At 32.0% G+C, this 23,876-nt stretch overlaps 1 protein-coding gene across 3 annotated transcripts in view; it reads right to left on the bottom strand.

The window, feature by feature from the left end:
* Positions 1 to 23,876, bottom strand: part of LOC143246347 (uncharacterized) — a 99,642-nt gene that overhangs the window by 14,884 nt on the left and 60,882 nt on the right. For all 3 annotated transcript variants that reach the window (XM_076492909.1, XM_076492911.1, XM_076492912.1), the window contains 25 exons: positions 22,755 to 23,014; positions 19,105 to 19,167; positions 18,831 to 18,941; positions 18,373 to 18,488; positions 17,972 to 18,027; positions 17,485 to 17,537; positions 16,959 to 17,077; positions 16,571 to 16,721; positions 15,775 to 15,833; positions 13,529 to 13,665; positions 12,926 to 13,032; positions 11,974 to 12,012; positions 11,225 to 11,352; positions 10,766 to 10,836; positions 10,137 to 10,201; positions 9,327 to 9,474; positions 8,626 to 8,743; positions 7,428 to 7,528; positions 6,795 to 6,866; positions 5,645 to 5,751; positions 4,825 to 4,897; positions 4,054 to 4,155; positions 3,339 to 3,509; positions 529 to 663; positions 171 to 255 (listed from right to left, as the gene is read on the bottom strand). In XM_076492909.1, the coding sequence (XP_076349024.1) occupies positions 171 to 255; positions 529 to 663; positions 3,339 to 3,509; positions 4,054 to 4,155; positions 4,825 to 4,897; positions 5,645 to 5,751; positions 6,795 to 6,866; positions 7,428 to 7,528; positions 8,626 to 8,743; positions 9,327 to 9,474; positions 10,137 to 10,201; positions 10,766 to 10,836; positions 11,225 to 11,352; positions 11,974 to 12,012; positions 12,926 to 13,032; positions 13,529 to 13,665; positions 15,775 to 15,833; positions 16,571 to 16,721; positions 16,959 to 17,077; positions 17,485 to 17,537; positions 17,972 to 18,027; positions 18,373 to 18,488; positions 18,831 to 18,941; positions 19,105 to 19,167; positions 22,755 to 23,014 (2,647 nt within the window). The remainder of the gene's footprint in view (positions 1 to 170; positions 256 to 528; positions 664 to 3,338; positions 3,510 to 4,053; positions 4,156 to 4,824; positions 4,898 to 5,644; positions 5,752 to 6,794; positions 6,867 to 7,427; positions 7,529 to 8,625; positions 8,744 to 9,326; positions 9,475 to 10,136; positions 10,202 to 10,765; positions 10,837 to 11,224; positions 11,353 to 11,973; positions 12,013 to 12,925; positions 13,033 to 13,528; positions 13,666 to 15,774; positions 15,834 to 16,570; positions 16,722 to 16,958; positions 17,078 to 17,484; positions 17,538 to 17,971; positions 18,028 to 18,372; positions 18,489 to 18,830; positions 18,942 to 19,104; positions 19,168 to 22,754; positions 23,015 to 23,876) is intronic.

Here is a 23,876-nt window from a genome sequence, read left to right as displayed (position 1 = left end):
CCTTTATTCAAAATTAGAAAATTATATACAGGATGTATAAAACACGGGCCTTTGATTTATTTGTGCTGAGACCTTAAGATAATACGGAAATATAGCATAATATAGGTATTATAAAAGTGCGTAGAACATATGTAATTATAACGCCAGAACTAGTAAACGAAGTTGTTTACCTTTGTAACTGTCAATTAAATGACCAAACAACAATGTGTTCATCACCGAGGAGAACATTGATACAACGTCGTGCAAAATTGCAGCCTGAAATATAGTTACAAAACATTAATACACGTTTGTTTGTTTTAATTTTACTTAAGTCTCAAAAATAATAATAAACGAAGAGTCCTTCAGGTATTAGTTATGAATCTTAAGTCTCAAAAGAAAAAATCCTTTATGTAGGAGTTACTACGTACAGTACAAAATATTTTTTTACACTTTTGAGTGTTTGTATATCACCGTTATACACTTGTATTGCTTAATCAAACTGCCCTTATTTTCTAACAAGATATAACAATATAACTACACAAATCTCACCTCGACCATGTCCGTAACATGTAACGTTAGATATTCGTACAAGTTCTTGGCTGATTTCGTAACTTCTGGGGGAATTTGAAAGTTAAAACTTTTTTCTTTTTCCTTTTTCAATTTTTTCTCAGAAAAAAATCCTTCCTATAAAAAAATGTTTTTAATCAAATTTCATATCAGTATTTATAGAGAAGATGTCACGCACATACAAAATCACTTTTTGTTTCCTACCTCGTACAATCCTCGTACTCTCTAATACAAGGTCTGTATATGTACAAATCAGGAAAATAACTCCTTTTCCATTTAATCGATTACACTGGTCAACAATTTTTTTCGAAATCTCATTTCTAGCCGTTTGTGGTCAAATTAACACGTTTCCTGCGATGCCTATATTGGCAAACCAGCAACTGCTGCGATGCTCTTGTACATCTGACAGCTTCAGTGCTGCATGAGCTATGATAACGTGAGGTTGTCGTTACATTTGTCTCTAGCCTGCAACTTAGTTGAAGGTAAGACAACAGTGGGACACCGGTGGGTCCCATCGCAGGAAACGTGTTAATTACTTACACGTATATGTTATCAACAGAGATATTAAAATTGTTTAGATTTTGTGGTCAAATTACTTACTTACACGTTTATGTTATCAACAGAGATATTAAAATTGTTTTGATTTTGTTTCAGATCTGATCATGGCTACAAGGAGACGTCAATGTGAGAACAAGCCGGACGCTTTCTGTTATATTTGTGGATGCTTCACGCTTATTCGTCAAAGGCGTAATTTTACATCGTTTGTGAGGCGTGCTTATAAAGCGTACTTTGGACTTGCTCTTGGTGACCAAGACAAGAAATAGCCCCACATATTGTGTGTCATAACTGCGAGGAAATGCTGCGTGACTGGACAAAAGGGAAACGTAAGGGTTTACCTTCCGGAATTCCCATGACCTGGCGAGAACCGATGAACCACACAACTGACTGCTATTTTTGTCTGGTCAATACAAAGGACATTGGAAAGAAAAACAGACACAAAATCTCATATCCTAGTATCCCCTCAGCAATCCGATCTACTCTGCACTCTGATGAGCTCCCAATCCCAGTTTTAAAGGATTTCTTCCATCTGAAGATGTGGGTAGTGACCAGCAAGAGACTGCTGATGAAACTCAAGAAATACTTTCAGAATCTGGCGATCCTTCTTATGAGACCCCACAGTCATTAACTCCTCAACAGTTTAGCCAGCCAGAGTTGAATGACCTTATACGTGATTTGGGTCTCTCCAAAAATGCAGCTGAAGTGTTAGCTTCCAGGATGCAAGAAAAGAATCAGCTGAGCCATACAACTAAAGTGTCATACTTCCAAAATCGGGAGCAGGCTTTTGTGCCATTTTTTACAGAGGAGAATATGTTTGTTAATTGTCATAATATCTCAGGTCTTCTCCAGGAATTAGGGATGCCAGTATACCATCCAAATGACTGGCGATTATTTCTAGATTGTTCCAAGCAAAGTTTAAAGAGCGTTCTACTTCATAATGGCAATGTCTATGCAGCTGTTCCAATTGGACACTCTGTGTATTTACGAGAGGAATATAATGACATTAAGACTGTGATTGACCTACTAAAATACCACGAGCACAACTGGACAATTTGTGTGGACCTCAAAATGGTTAATTTCCTCCTAGGTCAACAAAAAGGATTTACAAAGTACCCCTGCTATCTTTGCATGTGGGACAGCCGAGCTCAAGAAAAGCACTGGAACCAGAAGGAGTGGCCCATACGTGAGACTCTGAAGGCAGGTATGCCAAATATTGTCAACGATCCAATTGTCAGTCGAGAAAAGATCATATTTTCTCCTCTCCATATCAAGCTGGGCTTGATGAAACAGTTTATGAAGGCGTTGAATACTGACGGTGAATGCTTCCAACACATATTTTCTGTGCTCCCTGTTTGTCCTTCGAGAAGATCAAGGCAGGTGTTTCTGATGGACCACAGATTCGTGCACTTGTGCGTGATCAAGAATTTGCCAGAAAGATGAACGACAAGGAAAGGACTGCATGGCTTTCATTTGTGGCCGTGATGGCAAACTTTCTCGGTAATAAAAAAGCTGACAACTATGAAACCCTTGTAGCGAATATGTTGTCAGCTTTTCGCGATCTTGGATGCAACATGAGTGTCAAACTCCATTACCTGTACAGTCATCTTGATAGATTCCCTGAGAACCCAGGAGCTGTAAGTGACGAGCAAGGCGAGCGGTTCCATCAGGACCTCAAGACCATGGAAGAGCGTTACCAAGGGAGATGGGACAAACATATGATGGCAGATTACTGTTGGAGCATTAAACGAGAATGCCCTGAGACAGTCCACAAACGCAAGAGCTACAAGCGGAAATTCATGCCTGAGTAGACTGCAATTGAGCTTTGCCTCCTCATAGTAGCAAATGTCTTATCTACTAATCAGTTTTATATAAATAATTGAATTATAACTTGATATAAAATTGAATTTATATAAATAACTTGAATACATTTATACTATCTTACATTTTCTTTTTTATTACCCAGCTATATTAAAGAGTTTTATAACATATTTTATCATATATTTTTCATGATAGACTACGACGTCAATGTGATGATGACGAAATTTTGAGATTTTCAAATACCTTGATTGCAAAAAAAGTAGAGCACTGAGGAAAAAACTAACTTCAGATCTGAAATCAGGGCAAAAAATTATGTAATACCAAGTGTTTGATATAAATGCAACAAAAACTTTGTTGACCTGTGTTAATTATTGATAATTATATATATATATATATATCTTCAAGTGCATATTTACCACCAGTATATACAGTAGCGTCTTCCACTTCAGATATTTCGGAATATATCCAAATCTGTGGATCACTTTCTGCCTTATCTGCTCCCGTTCTTCTATAAATCTACCAAACATAGACAACTCCAACGATCGTGAAATCAGACTATCTTCTTCATCCATTTCCTTCATTACAGTCTGGCTCAAAACATGTGAAATTTGATTAAATATAATTTTTACGCTAAGGTATTTATTTTAAAGGGTTTTTTATCCACGCTATGTTTCACATAATATATGTTTATTTTATTCTAAGCCACACCCTTTAGTCATATGTGATGTGAAAAACAGAATTAATATTACATGCTATTTTATAGGCACATTAACAACATCAGTGTCATAATACAATGAGTTTATTCATTCACAAAGGTAAACTCAGATTAAAGCATAAATATAAAATAATCATCTCTTAAAATAATCAAAAAGACTTTCGGAAATGTTTATGTTTTGTGAAAATTCGATCCAAACGTAAACCTCGTAAATTTGAAAAAGTTCAATACTCAGTAGCTTATATTTTTATACTTTATGTATTAATTAACTTGTTTTATGCACGACATAAAAAACTTGAAGATACTATGAAGTAAATTAAAATAATCGTAAAAATTCTAATTCGGAAATTCACAACTTATTACTAACACATTTTCTTGAGACATATGTACGGCCGAATCCATTAAGATAAGCCTACCTCTTCTATCACAAACATGCTATGGTTGTGAGAAATAATTAGATCAGATGTGAAAAGTGGAATGAAAGGATGCCACTGCCCTTGCTTCTTGTGCAAATGTAGCTGAATAAAAAATAAACTTATATTTGTATCTCACAATAAATATATTTCTAGATCAAGTCAAAGTATGTTTCTAAAATGCTGGTAGAAGTTAATGAATGATAAAAGCTTTTATTTTATCAAGATAATATTTAGTCAACACATTTTATTGTTTTAGTGTTGTCGTAATCCACATAAATTTCACCAGTAACAACACAAATAGTCACAACAACGCAACAAAAATATTAATGTTTATGTCCCCTTAGTGGCACATCGGAATGTCTGCAGACACACCGCTAAAAACCAGGTTTGGATACCTGTGGTGGGAAGAGCACATACGCCCATTGTGTAGCTTTGTGCTTAATTCTAAAAAAAAAAAAACAAATTGATGTTTATGTATTGTTTGATGAAATGATTAGGATTCTTATTTAACAAACTAGATAATTCGTCTTTTTTAAGATTATTATTTGTTTACTATTGTATTATGTGAATTTCTAAAGTTTATGTTTTGAATGTTCAAGTGTTAATAATTTTGTTTTGATAAAATCTATCTCTGAAAATGATAAATATGCAATAACACAAAGACATAATGATAAAATAATGTAATAACTAAAGTATGATAAAAAAATACAGGTGTTAAAAACACATTAACATACACGTTAATTAACAAGATCAAATTGAGTAAATGCTTACCATAAAAGCTGTTCTAAAAAGTGTGTATCCTGAGGTTAGGCACAAAGGTGACGTTGCTCCGGGCAATACCTCACTGCATGTTTGAGAAAAAACAAACGTTAATGTTAATATTTGCTATATATTTGTTTCCAATAGCTATTAATGACAAGTGTGAACCGCAAGTCACTATTATTTCTGCTTGGTAATTTAAATTGCGTTTTGTGAATATATATAATAATGACAATATAGCATATACCAGTTAGTCAGAGAAACCAAAATATAAATGCATACATGCATAATAAATTGTAATCAACACTGTCCCTTATAGGTGATCTGAAGCTTAGTATGAGTTTGCTAAAAAAACAATCAAGAAAGAAGTCAAACTTTAAATTATAAAAATAGAAATTAGTTGATAAATGTTTTTGTATGTGCTTACAACACAGATAAGAAGATTCTGCATGTTGTTTTTGACAATCATATGATAATTAAATATTCTCTGTTCATAAATTGATAATTAATGGAAAATGATATTTCTAATAATATGTTTCATTGGCTCAAAATACTCGAAAAGTTTGCTCTCAATAAAAACTTCTTTAATCATATTGTTTGAAGAATTATACCTTCTGGCTGTAATTTTTGTTTGTTTATTGTAGGTCACGAAACTACACAAAGGTTAATCTGTGCTCTGGCCATCGCTGATATCGAAACCAGATTATTATCGTCATAAGGTTACAAACTTACTTCTGAAAAAGAGAGGCATGTAGCTTTGAGAAAATCATTTCCTTGTTTTAAACTAAGCATCTGAGAAAGCATAAAAGGGAATAAATGTTATATAACTTACCCCACGTTTGCTATGGTTAAGTATTCATTTTCTGTTAATAATCCACTATCCAATCCGTGCACTAGCTCGTAATCAGTAGGTTTGTCCTCGGTAGTTATTGGTCGAGCCTGTGGGGTAATAAAAAAAAACTTTTAAAGTCGCTTAAACTATTTCAGAAAATGCTTCTTAAAGCCGTAGCCAAATATGAGTATGTTTGAAATCAAGAACAAGAAAGTTGCATGTTTATTAAGTAGTAGTTAATATATATATGATATTATGGCATAAAAATATTTTGCTAAATATAAATATAAATTCTAATTAATTTCGAGTCAGCTTCAAAATAGTATAGTGAATTCAGATCAATTTACTCGAATTTTATACTAAGTTATTAATTCTGCATTCGGCTTACGTTTGTTTGCCCCATTGCTATGGTATCGATTAGATAATAAATATTAGGCCTATTTTATCGTGTCTAGTATACATGTTAGACAGCAAATTGGTTATAACAGTAGAACAACATCGTTACATCCGAGCATTGTTGAGAAAAGACTCATTCTACGAACGTTTAAAATATTTTAATTATATAAAATTAAACAGCTAAAAATAACTGATTTACTTATCTAAGATTTTATAATTTTCGTAAATGTTATTCAAAAATGTTCTTCAGTAACATCTTATATAATCTTTGCATCAACGCAAATAGTCGGGTAGTTAAATACCTTGCTAAATGTAGGTCGCATTATGGACAGAGGGGAATCTACTAACAATTTAACCATTTCAAGTTGAACTGCATGTTTAATATGCAGCACCTTCAACCTTGTTTGACAGCACATTTCTGTAAATTACGGGAAAATATGTTTTTAGTGTGACATTCTTAAGGTTCGCACTGTAAACGAAATCATTTCAAATTTTCTGAAGACTTAAACTGAATATCTTCTGTATTATTTACCTGTCAAGGAATACTACGTACCAACGCCTGTTAAGTTGTAACTACTAAAATCTCTATTAATTAACTCTATTAATAGTTCTAAAATTGGTCATGGTAATCCATATTCATTGTTCTCCATATACAAGTTGCATTTCATTGTTAAACGATGAGATACTAAGTTAATACTATATGAATGTGAGCCACAAGACAAGTTTGTGAAATTACAGTATATTTTGCTCTCACCTGTAGTAGAAAAATTTTGTCGTTACTGATTGCCCATTCAATGTCACGTGCAGACCCAAATGCCGACTCCACCTAGATATTAAAATATGATCTCTGACTCCAAAGGATATAGACGTTGTTTCTTATCTCTCTCAAATAAACGATTGAAACTTGAAACTTAAAAAAACGATAAAGACTAAATAGATCACATAACACTTAGCTCTTCTAGTTTTGTAGTAAATAACGTACGATTCTAACTATATATATAAACCTTTTAACGACCAATATTACAGTGTATATACCTACTAATGACCAATATAACAATGTATATGACTATTCTCAGTTCCACATTGAGCTTTAATACCTTGAAAGACTTTAATATCCTTAGTCTGATTTTAATTTACACTTTCAAGACAATTTCAGTTTCATGTTCAAGAAAATAACGAGAATGATTTAGAAATTAAAGTCAAAATGTAAATATGACAATAACTCTGTGTTTTTTCGAATTTTAGATATAATATCTTGATTTGTAAAGAAAATATTTCACTTTTCTTTAATGATCAAAGCCACATTAACATTTTATAATATAATAGATTGTATTTACTAAAATAACATACAAAAAACTCGTTGGTCAGTTTATAGCATCAAACTCACCAAGATAGCGACTTTACCAAGTGACTCCACTTCTTCCTTTGAAAGACACCAACCACGTGATATTTCCTCTTTTACTGTCTCTTCCTTAGTTCCACCCTCCTCTGAACATAAATTACAAACCTGTAAGCTTAAGTACACTATAAATTTTCACTACTGAAAGAAGAGAAACGTTACGTAATATTTAATATCGTGTTGGTGAAGAGAATCAATATTACGGCTGACTAAAACAGTTTAGTTTCAATAACTTTCATTTGTAATTCATCCAGTCAACATGACAACTCATATCTCAGTTATTTGTCTTCTGTATATTTTCTAGCCATATACCCTGTATATGTAACTGATTGTACGCTACTATTATGTCGTTATAAAAAACAAATGTGTCCTGTCCATCCAGATTCAACATTCATAATTTATTCTCGATGCTATTTTATAATGCATAATTCTTTAAATTACATAACGGAAGAACAAAGCATTTTCTAGATATATCAGTTGCGCACTGCCCTGCGTAACTTTAATAACGAAGGTACATTTAGTTTATTTTTTGTTAATACACATCCCGAAAGACGAGTGTACAGTTAAACTTTCATATATTCATTCAGCAACAATCACCACTTTTATAATATAGAGCAGACGTGACAGTTTAAAACTTCACAACCAAAACACTAACATACATTGCTAAAGAATATGACGTGTATTGATCTTCACAAAAAAGAATGAATTGAAGAAGTAAAATGGAGATATTCCTTATCCTAGTTATTGTTTGTTTTGGAATTTCGCACAAAGCTACTCGAGGGCTATCTGTGCTAGCCGTCCCTAATTTAGCAGTGTAAGACTAGAGGGAAGGCAGCTAGTCATCACCACCCACCACCAACTCTTGGGCTACTCTTTTACCAACGAATAGTGGGATTGACCGTCACATTATACACCCCCACGGCTGAGAGGGCGAGCATGTTTAGGGCGACGCGGGCGCGAACCCGCGACGCTCGGATTACGAGTCGCACGCCTTACGCGCTTAGCCATGCCAGGCCTTCCTAGTTATCAAGAAATAAACTTTGAATTTACCGTTATAATGTAATATGTAAAATATAATATTTTACATAAGTAAATTATTCGTTCTTTAAAATTGGGCATTTTACTTTTTTCTGTAATAATGATGGAATATTAACTTAAAATCAGACAAACTCAGAAGCAGACAAACCTGTCATTTTGAATATCGTCTCTTTCTTTCCTAGTATTTGCTCGTGAACACAGACGTCACCTTTGGAAGATTTGCGTAACGTATACGTATCGGGCTCTGAAGATGCCGAAACCACTGACTAACGAACATTAAATCAGTGTAAATATACATTTCTCTTAAAGAGTCAGATATATCATAAATTATAATTAGAACGTCTATTTTTTTTCAGTAAAAAATATTAATAAGTGTCTTATGCCGCCAAAAACATATATATTTAAATACACTAATTATATTAAACGATAAACTATTACAAATTCAACCAATTTGGATAAAAATTTTGTATTATTAAACCTATCTCTTGATTATCTATTATGACAGTAAAGAAAAATAACAACTAAACTCTATCTAGAAACAATTTACTTATACATAACTCCTGCATAAAATAATTCATAAAATATTAAGTACAGTTAAACACAGATTGTTTGAAAGATATGTTTAGTTTGTAATTTTTATTGTATTTCATTAATGCCAGTGAAGAAAGTATAAGGGCAAATTTCTATATAGGATTCACCATCGGATAACAACAGGCGCATATAAAATTTTAGCCAACACGTTTTTTTGTGATATCTTGTTAAAATAGCATTTTCTCTTCGACTTTTAACCTTTGTAAAATGATTCTCTATAATAAAAAGATCAATAACAAATTAACTAGTTTGTGTTACCTCTCCCAATCCGTAGTTAGCTGAGACTGAGATATAAGACGGATGTCCTGTGACAGGATGAGCAGTAAACATCACCCCGGCCACTTGAGATGGCACCATCTCTTGGATTACCAATGCCATATGCGAATCTACTGGTTGTCCATTTTGCCTAAAAAAACAACAACATTTAAATTTATTTGTTTAATCTTTTCAGCATACGACTATGCAACGGAATGTCTGTACTGTGCTTATAGCAATGATCGAACCCCATATGTTAGCGTTATAATCCTTCTCTATCTTACCGCAAAGGCACAAAAGACACAGGAAACAAGTATCAAAGAAATGTCACAAACAAAATAAACCAAATCCAATTTGATTTTTTTATCTTTAAATGTACCAAAACGTTAACAGAAACAGGAAGTTCATGATTAGAGTGTATTGGCCTGACATGACCAGCTCATAAGGGACCTCAAATTGCCATTTGAGGGTCGCGAGTTCGAAACCCCATCACACTAAACATGCTGGCCCTTTAAGCCGTGGAGACATTATGATGTGACGGTTTATCCCACTATTCATTGGTTGAAGAGTGGCCCAAGAGTTGGCGATGGGTGGTGATGACAAGCTACCTTCCTTCTAGTCTTACACTGCTAAATTAGGGACGGCTAGCGTCGACCTCGTGTAGCTTCGTGCGAAATACAAAAACAAAGAAGTTTAAGAGTATACTATTTTTCATATTTGTTTAAGAGTTTCTAAAGTAATTTACTTTGCCAGAGTTTACATTTTAAAGTTATTATAAAATGCAATACCAGTGGAAAGTACTGAGTTATTTACCTTCGATATTGGACGGAATTAAACGCCACAGAAGAGGCCCAACATTGACTAATTGCTGAGTAGATCTATGAAAGAAGTAAATATGTATTTTTACTAGAGAGTTATGCTTATGATATCTTCTAGTACTAATAATATTATATTTCTGTCAAATGCAGATCCAATTTATTATAATTAGTTGTCTTTATGAACAATTCGGCAAGACTATCGAAATAAATATGGTGTTGTCAAGTTAAAGGGGTTGTCTACATGGTACTTCTTCGAATAGTTAAGCTATTTATAACACAATAGCCATTTGGAATGTCACGATTAGCTGATTAAGTTATTTTTATTGATTTTAACAGTCTTTAGTGAAGTAATAATAATATATATATAAAACATATATATATTACATTCAGAAAAATAATATAATTTTTTATTAATCTGTAATAAAGTAGAACGTCGAGCGCGAAACGTGCAATGCCTTAAAACGAGTGAAGCAAATGTAAAAACAAATACTGCGAAGTAGAACAGTTACTCATGCTTTATAAATATGTCAATCTATATTCAGTCACCTATTATTGATGAAAAGATATTAATTACCACAGAACAATTAGACACACGATATGTTAAAACTATATTAACTTCCTTACTTGAGAAAGTCCTTTAACTCCTAGAACCGTTTCCATCTGCCCTGCTGCTGAAGTTTCACAGCTATCTTCCCCTAGTTAAAGATATAAAAATAAAACTGTGATGTTTGTTGTTAAGAACTGATATACAAAAATCTGTACGCTGCGTACTTTGAGCGTTATATGCCCTCAGTTTCACCTCTGAGTCACTAGGGAAAGGCATAATTTTGATTAACCGTGTACTATAACTGTATTAAAGAAAGGTGTTATTTTAGATTATTCTAATTAGAATATTATAAAAACATAAACATATCGAAGCGTTTTTTAAAGCTTCATATTCTGCGGGTTCAGCTAAAGATTTATGAAACGTAAACATCCTAGAAAAGGTGGTATAAAACGATGAAGTGGTTTCAACTCTTCATTATGCAGAACTAATCGCCTCTTTAGTCGTTTCAATCTTACAAGAAGACACCAGCATCCTACCTACATCTGAAGATCGTACAGCTAATCGTAGTTCGTCTATATCTTTCGAGAATGTTCTCTTTAACGCTTTGGACACTTTGTCTTTGAGTTCGTCTGTCAGTGGAACGTTAATGAACTCTTCAACTGCACTGTAAAACAAAAATAATGGTTAGCGTTAAGCTTAGCGAACAATGATATATATATACATATATAGGAGAGTATGTGTGTTAATTTTTTAAACTAATCATGTCAAGTTGCTTCAAATACTACATCGCATCAAGAACGATCTCATCTTTTTAACAACTTAAGCTGTAAACACTTTAATTATCGCTTTCTTTATTACTTCTGAATTTACAATTCGCTAAATGTTTTATTATTTAATCCGTATTAAGCGTCTATTCAAGTAATCTAGGTTATACGTTTGTACAAGAGACCATCTGCTGTGTCCACCAGCTGGAATCGAGTCCATTATTTCAGTGCTCGTAATCCGTATGCTCACCACTATCGCACCGGTAAATCTATCATATGATTTTTGTTTATTTATTTGTTTTTAGAATACATCTACGCAAAGGACTTGCTCTGCAGTGTTACTCACGGGAATCAAAACCCATGTTTTCGCGATATAAGACTTCACACTTACCGCTTAATCACTTAAGCTCAAAATTAAGGTCATGATAATCAATGTGATGACGTGTAAGTGATTAATATCTAAAAGTATTGTTGCAGTTTTCTAGAAATAAAAGGTATTATAGCTATCAATGTCCTCTTACCTGGCACTTGCGGTTTTCAGAATTTCGGTGTTTTCCTCGCTTCAAATACGTTTAAAAAAAAAAGAAAAAAGATGGTATTTAATATATAAGTTATTCTTCAAATAAACCGGGAACTTTGAATTCGAAATTATAATTTTGACGTAAAAATAGTGACGTATTCCACCTTTGTTTTTTAGTTACTCAAAGTAAATCCACTCACTTTTTCACATTACCTGCAAGTCCAGAGAAAGTAAAGATTTATTTAGCTTTTATCATTTATTCCGATAATTATATTTCCTCTCAACCCATCGAATTGTTGCACGTATAACGTTTAAAGTTGACAACTAGCTTATCTTAATGTCATCTCACAATGTCATTTAATACAATGTGGTATTGTAACTAACATTAGCTTAGTTTGGGATTTCAGGTACGTTACAATTCCATAAAAACAGTGAATTTGTCCAATAATTAAGTTGCTTAAATTTTTATTTGCATTTTAATATCTTTTTAAGTAACAATCTATTTCAGAATCTCTACCTAGTGAGAGATGACAAGCTTTTATAAATGAAAACAGAGCAGAAATAACTTTTGTCACTCGATAAAACATTAATTGTCGATATCAAATTCAACCTAATTATTTGTTTATGCAAGTAGATATGGAGAAATTTATCTCGTAAATCACTATCACAAAGTTAATAAATATAATATTCTTTAATAGTATAGCTAATTACCTTACAACACATGGAACTACCACAAAATGCATTAAAATAATTCGAAAAGGTTTTTATCTTAAGATCACAATTGTAGCTATACAGCGCTTCGTGTAATTTCATAATGAAGTTAATTTTGAAAGGTATTTTTAATCTAATGATATAATCAAACTCACAGAGTAAAAAATTTATTCACAAATAGCAAAATGAAAATTGATATATTAATATCCATATTAAACAAACAATATGAATTTCGAAGTCACCTGATGGCTTTCCGAACAGTACTAATAGCCAGTTCTAACCGAGGATGCTCCACTAGGTGGCGACGAAAGGCAGCGGTAGTTAGAACAATGCCATTAGGAACGTGAAACTAAAAGGCAGAAAGATTTTTAAATGCTTTATTAGCATCTGCTAGTATATTTAGTTTTATGAAGGAAATGATATGACTATTTATTGATATCTTATAATTTGTTTGTTTTAGATCAATTCGTAATAGGGTATCTAACCCTATTACGAATTATTTATTCCAGTAAATTTCAAGTTCAATTACCAAATGAATCAAAAAATATAGATAAGAAGAAAGCATATTTAATACTATAAACTACAATGTCGAATTCTAGAAAGCAATTTCGTCTCGAACAAAAAGTGATTAAATTGCAGCATTAAAAATAATGTTTATAAGATAAACTAAGTGTGAATATAACAAAACGTTATACGTAGTCTGTCTATATAAAAATCAAGTTCAAGGTTCTTTTCATGAAATTGACTAGCAAGTCTCTACGAAATGTCATATTGCTACATAAAAGCAATTAGCCTTCCCTTCTGCCCAAGCGTATTTAAATTAAATAGTATTAAAAATAGCTTACCTTTTGAGTGTCATTGCTCAACTTTATTAAATATGCAAGAGACATTCCCTTCCCTCCAACTACTTCTGAACTCATACACAAAGGATCCGTCAAGCCTAGGACTTGAGGGATTACTGTATAATCGTTTAAGTGTAAATCTGTAAGAATGAAAATACTTTAAGTAAATTTTATAAAACAACTTTATGATCCAAAAATTTCTGTATGACTCTAAGGTAAAAACGTTTTAAGGCTTAAAACTTCAAATGTACGTTTGTTTGTAGTTAAACACAAAGCTACACAATGGGCTATCAGCGCTGTGCTTACCTTGGGTTTCAGAACCCGATTTTTAACGTTATAATCCTTCACCGTTAACCTTGTTACCTCAACATTTACAAAGTTGACTTGCATTCCGCAAGTTGTAAAATTACTAGTAGATATTTTGAGTCGTGTGTCAGTACTTGTAAGCTGTGAAGAAAAACAAAAGATGTCATTTGTGAAATTTATCTGTACAAATGTGAAACGTAGTTAAGTGGCAATATTTGATACATCATTATGTAGAATTAGGTGACGAAAAACTTCACTCATAATCAAAGCAAAATCTAGTTAAATTTGTGTTTTTTGTATTCAAGTATGCTGCGTACTCATATAATTACATTTTTAGCTTTTTAACTGTAACATCTAGTAGGAATATTTTATTAGAAACCAATTCGAGTCTACTACAATTTTAAGATAAACTTAAATCTCTATCCTTGTTTATCTCAAGAATTATGATGTATACAACTTAATGTTGTTCTTTTTTTCCTTTTCCTTGCATACATACATATGTATATATATTTGTAATAACAAAATCTATGTGGGAAATATATTTCTTCTCAAAAGAATATCAAACTAAACGTCTGTTGAGAAACATTTATAAAATTATTCATGTAAGAAGTTGTTTTTTTTGTGAAAAAGTCATTGTTATTTATTATTAAGTATTGTACAAAAATGTATTAATGCATCAGCAAAGGTAATATTTAATGCAAAGTTCTAATAAATTCATATAAAAGCTTTTAATATGGTACTAGTTAATTGAACAAAATATTTATTGTTATCACCGTTGTCTAGCTGTTGAAGACTTCAGAAAACCACCTACTGTTTTATTTAGAAAGTTGACAGTCGATAAGATAAAACAAGCAATGGCAAGTTTCAAATAACGTTTCGGATGAAGATTGTATTGCAGTATCTATTGTTCCAACAACGCCTAATCAAAGAGACAAAATGTGTTTAATTGTTTACTCGAAAACACCCCTCGGTGGTTCAGTAGGAAATTTGAAGGCTTATTAACGTTATAACGGTAGCTTAGACATCAGCAGTGAACAGATAACACATAGCCGAGAGTTTATCTCTGCTTTTATCCACGAACAAACGAAATTACTCACAAAATATCAGGTTAACTAGATGACAATTATCTCAAATTTTCTTAAAGTTTTTGAGAATAAAATAAATGGTTATCCTTTCTAATAGTAGTTTAAAATAAAATGTGTTGATATGACAATGATTAGGACTAACTGCTCTCTGAGTCCTACGAAGAATTATTTCCTAAATTACCCCTTACACTTTCTACACACTGATCATGCTCAGTGGTATTGTTTAAATGATTACACACTATTATCTGCCATTGAAAGTTTCATTGTAGCGATTTAAGTGTTGTTCAACCACCTCAGTGTCCATGCGCCATAAGGAAGAATTTCCCGTAAACTATGACGTATATACTAAATATATCACCGTGATGTCACGTCTTACATGTGAAAGCGACGCGTTGTGTATCAGCAAGACGTCCCAGGAAAGTGTGATTAATACACTGTAATATGTTGCACTTCTAAGTTGCAGTTATCGGTAGCTTCGAAAAGAATTGTTTTGTTTCAACTATTAACATTTTTATTTAATTAAAAAATGTTTTAAAAGCATGTCGACTTAAAGGTACTAATAAGTTTATTTGTTTTTGAATTTCGTACAAAGCTATTCGAGGGCTATCTGTGCTAGCCGTCCCTAATTTAGCAGTGTAAGACTAGAGGGAAGGCAGCTAGTCATCACCACCCACCGCCAACTCTTGGGCTACTCTTTTACCAACGAATAGTGGGATTTACCGTCACATTATAACGCCCCCACGGCTAGAAGGGCGAGCATATTTGGCGCGACGCGGACGCGAACCCACGACCCTCGGATTACGAATCGCACGCCTTATGCGCTTGGCCATGCCGGGCCGGGTACTAATAAGAACTTACCTTCACCAAAGAGTTGGATTTGTTTCTGGCATTGTTCCTTCTGTCTTGGTTTTTCATTCCTGTTGATAAAAATTTAATATCAAAATTAAATCCCAATTAAATGCACCTATCAATTTTACATAATAGTCGGATAAATACTATGCAACATGTATTATTTATTCATTCGATTTTATTTTAAAGTAATTAATTTAATCTATGCAGAATATTAATATTTGAAATTTGAGTTAAAGACGTTAATAATATAATACTAAGGTAAACAATTAATTTTCATACCTTTTATTGAATAAGTTCAAGTTACTCATAGAGCATAGATCTATGCAATTATTGATCAAAGACGAACAAAACCATTCCAACGTACAAAGTAAACACTTTATCATTCATAATGTGACAAGCTGTCATTTTATGAATACGAAAAAATAAGCATAAATAAAACATAATGATATCTATGTTTACGTAATTAAAATTATTATTAACAAAATAACTTGTTTTGTAGTAGGAAAGTAAATATTTTCAATGACAAGAGAAAAGCATAATTAAAGAGTTGAGAAACGTTATAGCTTCTAATACATAAAATGAAAAGCAGCGAAAATTCAACGAACATGATATACACGTAGAAAGAAGAATAAAATGTAATTATTCTAGAAAACGAAAAACAGAATTAGAATATTTTAATGTTATCAAACTATATTTATAGGTGAATACCAGAAAAATACACGTATAATAAGTTTTTATATAAGTTCTAAACATTAACACTTTCCAGTACAATATGAAGAAAATATTAAATAGGAAAAGCTACCTTTCACCATACTCCACAATGCCTCTACCCTTCTCTCCACCTATTGAGAAACTTGCTAGTCTAGTATAATGTCTATGTTCCCATTGATTTCCTCTATAGGTAAAGAAATCTTCCTCTTCCAGTGTAACGTTTACAGGGTACAATTTGTTTCCTGTTAAATACATATATCGTAAATAAGACATTACAAGAAAATAAATCTAACTGTATTATCATACTGTGAAGCTATGTACAGTAAAGATTAAAAATTAGACGAGATATTTTAATAGTGAAATCACTGGCCTAAATATTAAATTTTTGTAACAGTACAACTCACTTTATGACAAAAAAAAACGTTTTGCAAAAAACTTCATGTGGTTAGATATAATACTAAATTATAACAATGTCTTACCCGCTAGACACGTGACAGTCCACCCAGGCCAAATTTGTTCAGTTGGAAGTAGAGACAGGTCACAGTCTTGCAATGGATGAATGGTATGATTTGGAAGAGCGATATACCCACAGCGTAAACTGAAACAGAATGGCAAGCTTATATTTCGTTACTTGGATCATGAAAGACGTAATCAACAACTCCTGCACAGTTGATAGAACATAATAAAACAAGCTATTAATCTTAATTTATAATGCAAAAATATGAGTAAATTTAAGTTTATCTTTAAGATATTTTCATAAATTAATATTAAATACAATCTGTTTACGTAATTATTCAAATAATTTATTTCTTATTTTCATAAGGAAAGCTAGAAAACAAACTGAAGAATAAAGACGTGTAGAAAGAAAACAAAAACTCATCGAGATGCAATTTTTAATGGTGCGAGTAAATGACAAAATTTTTAGCTTCCATTATATCGTATTATTAGTCAAAATTAATGGTTAGTTTTGTAATTAATGAATACGATGCAGATGTCATTACTTACTGAGTATAAAACCCAGGTAAAGGTACAACGCTAATGTTGAATGTCATTCCATCCTAAAATCGTCACCAAAATATAAGGAAAGTAGTCAGTTAATGATAACAGCTATAAAATTTGCATAACATGTAACGTACAATTGAACAATTTTTATAAAAGAGAAAACTTACACAAATAATATATTCTGGAATGGGAAAATTACTTTTAAATACTTGTCGTTTTATATGAAATAATGACAATATCAAGATAAATATGGCTTTAGTTATTTAAAGTACGTATAGCCTATGAAGAAAGAATACATTTAAACCTTGTACAATGTACATTTCATGAATAACCTTTATATATTAGGACACAAACTTATAAATGTTTCGCTGAATAATTTTAAAATATCTAATATAGAGTTATTTTTTAAGCACCAAGAACTTAATAATATAAACGATTGTGTGAGTTAATCATCAGTAAGTTTATCTGCAACTATATGTATTCAACGTACCTTCATATGACCATAAATGTGTATGTAACGATCATAACGAGTCTGGTCCAATGAGTCTGGAAAGTTTTAATATGAGCATTTATGAAACATTTATATCTGGCTAATTGTTCAACACCTTAAGTTTTAATTCTAATGCTTATGTGAGAGACATATTTGTGTATATGCACAAAAAGATGCTTAATCGTGATACCTCGCGATAAAATATTAGTGATAACAATATGTAAAATTATATAAATTGGTTTAAAAAGGTACAAACTGAAGTATTTCAATGCAGTGTATTTTAAGAAGTTTAAAATTGTAAATAATCAAAGAGTAACCCACATTTATGACTAGGATTACGAGTTATGTAATTTTTACTTACAAAACGAGGAAACTTAGCTTAGAATTTCAAATAAACTTACTACTCTCTCTAGTTTTTAATCCCCAAAGCAACATTTCCTTTTCATCTTCATCTTCAAAGGTAACCGTTCCTTTCCACTGGCCCCATTGATCATAGCGATCTTGAGATTCGGTGATCCTTTAAAATACCTAATTTTATCATCTTTTGGATACTATTAATTTGTTTATATTTAAATTATATTTATAATTGTTTGTATTTTTATACATTTTTTAAAATTATTAAACTTAATTCTTTCTCAATGTGCTGACGTATTTAGTACATCAGTTTCATTTACGTGTTATAATTAAGTAAATGTTAGGTTTTTTTTCGAAATAAAGTTTTGACGGAGAACTTTTGAACATTTACCAGTTTATCTTCACGTACGCATACGTCTATATATTGGTTTCGACATGATACTATTATTTTTTAATTAAAATTACCTTTACAAGATCGATTTTATGTAATTAAACGTAAACTAACCTTTCATAAGAGGGAAACCCTTGCTTCCACGCACCACATGCTACAGCCTCACTTACAAGTCTAGGGAAGAAGTCGATCTTGAAGTCAAAAGGCAAACTTGTCACAGTCCAACTAATATAATGAAATTGTTACAAATAATGTCACAATTGCGAATTAACTCTTTATTTCAAAATAATTCTTATCGTAAAACAAGTTTATTTTATTGTTGTTACTGTCTGATTCACTTTGTCAATATTTTTCTAAAAAGTAAATTATATATAACTAAAACACTTACATGAAAGAAAACTTCACATGTACCTCCTCCTCTTGAGCCTGAAGTCCAGTTGGAGTGATTTTCCTATCAGTGACAACAGTAAACAGTTACAAGGCTCATATATCAATCATATATTAATATTATGCATATATTTCAAAACCCACTATTCTTTAAAAAAATGCCACTTTTAATATGCTTATTGTTACAACTATTCAATCCAATTTTCGTGTAGCGAAAGTGTCACGATGGATTAGTTTGTGCTTATTTGTAACATTATAACAATAGTGCATGTAGTTATTCTGACCGTAATTATTTATCAGTAAAATCTTTCTCCGAAACATGTACTTAGTAGTTTGTTTTTTGTGAAATTTCGCATAAAGCTACTCGAGGGCTATCTGTGCTAGCCGTCCCTAATTTAGCAGTGTAAGACTAGAGTGAAGGCAGCTAGTCATCACCACCCACCGTCAACTCTTGGGCTACTCTTGTATCAACGAATAGTGGGATTGACCGTCACATTATACACCCCCACGGCTGGGAGGTCGAGCATGTTTAGCGCGACGCGGGCGCGAAACCGCGACCCTCGTATTACGAGTCGCACGCCTTACGCGCTTGGCCATGCCAGGCCTGTACTTAGTAACTAGTTTAAACATTCCGACCTTCGCTATTGTCAAAAATAGCTTAATCTTTATTGTACAACGTCTTGATCAGAGCATTTGAATGATAATCGCAAAAACGAATATTCTGATACTGTGTTTTGTTGTCCTTGACTTCAATAAATGCTAGTATTCTCTGATATGCACCTTGAATCAGGTACAAATGTTTTACTCAACTTACCTCCAGTCATACTATTAAAATCACAAATATTTAATGACACGGAAAATTTTTTTTCAGTTATTTCATCCAAATGAAATCATTTATTTCGTTCTAGAAAGGCTGTAAGCGTTAAAAAAATTATTGTTTCAAAATAAGGCGGGAGGTGTTTAGTGGCAAAGAGCAACATGTAGACTTTGTTACTAAAAAGCTGGATGCATTCTTTTAGGGTCTCTTGAAACGTTGTACGAAGATATACTTTTAAACACTCTACAACTAATTTTAATACACAATGCATTAAATGTTACAACTTCTCCAGTGACACGACCTCTCTTATCTTCTAAAACTACTTGCCAAGTTATCATTATTACAAATTAACTTCAGGGTGAAATGTCATTTCTTACTCCAACAAATGTTGTATCAAACCTACATTCCTTTTTAAAGGCAGATCATAGTGGCTACTCTCCGATATTAAAGTTAAATCTGGTGTCGAATTCCTAGTAATATCAAAACTTTCTCTCCTTCGTTTAAAAGCGAAATATAATTTATTAACGACCACATTAAATGAGTCGAAATCCAACCAAATAGACATTTATATTAAGAGGACCATAATCATACATTGAGTTGTTTTTTCTTCATTGAAATAAAAACATATTGTTTTCATTATGAAATAAATTAACACTTCAAGATTTGATTTCTAAAAACATTTTCAGCTTCTTGCAGTAGCCAGAGAATTTTGATATACAGAACACTGGGCCCATCAAGTTAAGAAAAACTCCTGGAATTTGTATGAATAATGTTATTTTTTTATTTGTTCATTAGTTATAATTTGTTTTTCGTTTGCCATCCGTGTTAATTTTATTCTTTGGTTAACAATTTCTGTATCTGATATTTATTACAGTTATTTAAAATCTTACCCTTTTGTGAATGAAATTCTTTTTTTAACGCAAAGCTACACCCCCGGATCGAACTCCGAATTTAAAGTTATTGGTATTCATGTTTATCCTTGAGCTACAAGAGAAAGTGAAAATGCTACTAGTGACACGTTTTGTGAAAAACTACTATTCTGAACAAAATATACCAAATACAGAAGCATGAGAGGCAAGAATTGTGACGTAAAACAATTGCAACCTAAAACCCAAGCGTCTTGCATTATTACAAAATTCATGGATTCAACTGTGTATTATGCAGGAACATAGAAATACTGCTGACATATTGTGGCTGTAATACAGCTGGTTTACTCTTGAACGATTTGGCGGTCATTTTAACAGTGGTTATAAATTTCATGAGCAAAGAAAATTAGGAATTATGTTCACTCAAAATGAATAGGATATGCTTTTGGTTATAATAAGAAATGGAAAGATGTCATTTACTCAAACTTATTATTCTACACTTAAGGTCATATTCATGTAAACTTTTCTTTATATCTTAATCATTTGCTCAATTATAGTGGAATATACGTTGCAGGAGTTGTCTAAATCAGTGTTCGAAATATTACTTTAAGGTATTTTAAACTGATAACTTAAAGTCTCGGCATCTATAGAAATATATCTTTTCACGTGATTTGTTTTATGTTTTTTTTTTTTTTCTTATTTCTCTGTATCTGTAAACGTGGGTACGTTTACGGATCATCCTGTGAATACTAGTAGAAATTAAGAAGCTGTTCCTCCAAATGTTTAGCGTACCAAAGAAACTAAGTCTGAAACAATTCTATAAAATAACATCTATCTATCCATAAATGATCTCTGAAACATTTTAAACAGCGGATTTCTTTCCTTGATTTCATAAATGAAAACATCAATTAAACTAACCACTTAGAATATTTTAAAATAAAGCTTATCCATAAGAGTTACGTTCTATGTTATTTCAGTGGTTCGTTAATTTCCTCTTTATTTAGATACATGAGTGTCGGGACAAACGCAAATAATATATCATAATTTGTACCTACGTAAAATTATGAATATTTCAAACTGAACATGCAGTCAGTTTCGTTGAACATAGCGCATGTAATCTATTTACATATATCTCGTTGCATACATGAGTGTAAATCCATTATTCCTACCATAACTAATACTTTCTGTGGACGAAATCAAAATGTGAAATTTTAACGATAACTTTGCTCAGAATGACAAGTTATTTACTAAAAGAACTTCCAAAATTTCCTAATACTTCACCAATATACACATCTTTCTACTCAATATTTGTAAATCCCAAGATTAAACCATTTGGAATAAAGTGATGTAAACTCGTAAAAGTTATTAAAGATAAATGATAATTATACATCTAGTCATTAAAAATTATTCACCATATTTCCCAGAATACAATTATTTATTTTTTAAATACTTCTTGTTATTTATTTGTTTGGTGTTTGTTTCAAATTTTCACGTGAAGCTACACAATGGATATCTCTTCACAGCCATCTCTAATTTTGAGCTGATGGACTGGAAGGTCAGAAACCAGTTCCAGATCAGTAATCCTAACATATCGCTTCGTTTTCTTTTAACTGACCGACTAGTGAGATTTGATCATTTTTCTTACAGCCCACCCACACACCCAATGTTTGGAATGCGTTTTTGTAGCAAGAAGACACGAATTTGTTTAAAACATGTTAATGATTAGGCTACGATAGACCTCTCATCTTATCAGACTAAAGCGTTTCACATAGCTTCACATTATTGTAAAAACACTAGTTCAAACGATCGTTGCAAAACAAACTACACCATTTATTTAAAAAAAGATTAACACTCTACCCATTTATTTGATTAACGACTTGAAAAAACGAGAAGAGAAAAAAGTTTTCATCTTCTTGATGTCAATATTTTTGTATAAAGATAAAAAAGATGAACATGAAACAATGTTACCTTAAAAGTCCATTATAAGATATTCTCCACTTTCGAAGTGGATTAAGACATTTTATTCGAATCCCAGCTGCTACAAAAACATCTTTCTCTCTGTATAAAACGCTAGTTTCAGGGTGAATCGGAAGTTGATACAAAGTATTTGTTTCTGCATGTTTCAAATGAAGCTGGACTTCCGCTTCATCACCTTTTCTTCTGATGACACGTAGAACTATACAGTCGCCAGCGCTGTTTACTCCAAAGAAAAATATTTCGTCGCAATGCTGAAACAATTAAATTCCATTATTGTATCAATGGTAAAATCAGGTATCCTTATATTAATAATAGGTTTTTCAGTTTGCTTATTGCGTACTTTGTTTTTCGAAAAAGAGTATTCGTTATTTTTATTCAAATTTTCTAAAACATCTAGAAATTTGCAAAACTAGTTTTAGATTTATACAACTTTTTCTCCTATCACTTACCATCAGAGAATCCCTAACAAAAGTTGATACTCATTAATTTCGTTACTAATGTTCATTTCAGTTTAAAACATCTCTGTGATTAACTTCAAAGAAACATGTTTCAAAAACGTTCCTTATATTTTAAAATCAATTAATAGGATGTAACCTGGATATTAATTAACTCTTCCAGATTGCTTGCGAAAACGTCCAAGATCCACGTCTCAATGCCCCTAAAGGCATTCAACAGTTTCAGTTGTGAATTTTCCACAAACGTATTTATATAAATAATTCGGGACAATAGAGGAGTTTCAGCGTGATAATGGAGCTGCTGTGAGTCACGAATAGGTTTTTAAGCCCAGTAATGATACTCAAGTATGTTATGTAAGTTGTTGTTGCTATTGTTTCTGAGATGGTTGAAAAAACAAAATATATGGGGCATCAGGACAACCCTGCAGATCAATAAATTACTAGAATATAGTTGCACTGACATGTACCTGGATTATAAAAATATTGTTTATCATTTCTTGTAATTTTTAGGGTGGAATGGAAAGTGCTAACTTATTTACAACTATTCGTGATAATTGTTTTGTTTATATACATACACACCATAAAACAATATATTAAGAGCTTGTACGTGTTCCTGTGCATCCATATTTTCCACAAAAGTTGCTGACCAAAATACTTA

Source organism: Tachypleus tridentatus, chromosome 3, assembly GCF_004210375.1.
Source record: "Tachypleus tridentatus isolate NWPU-2018 chromosome 3, ASM421037v1, whole genome shotgun sequence".
NCBI classification, from domain to species: Eukaryota; Metazoa; Arthropoda; class Merostomata; order Xiphosura; family Limulidae; genus Tachypleus; species Tachypleus tridentatus.
Note: the sequence above shows the minus strand (reverse complement) of the source record. Positions and strands in the feature narration are given on the sequence as shown.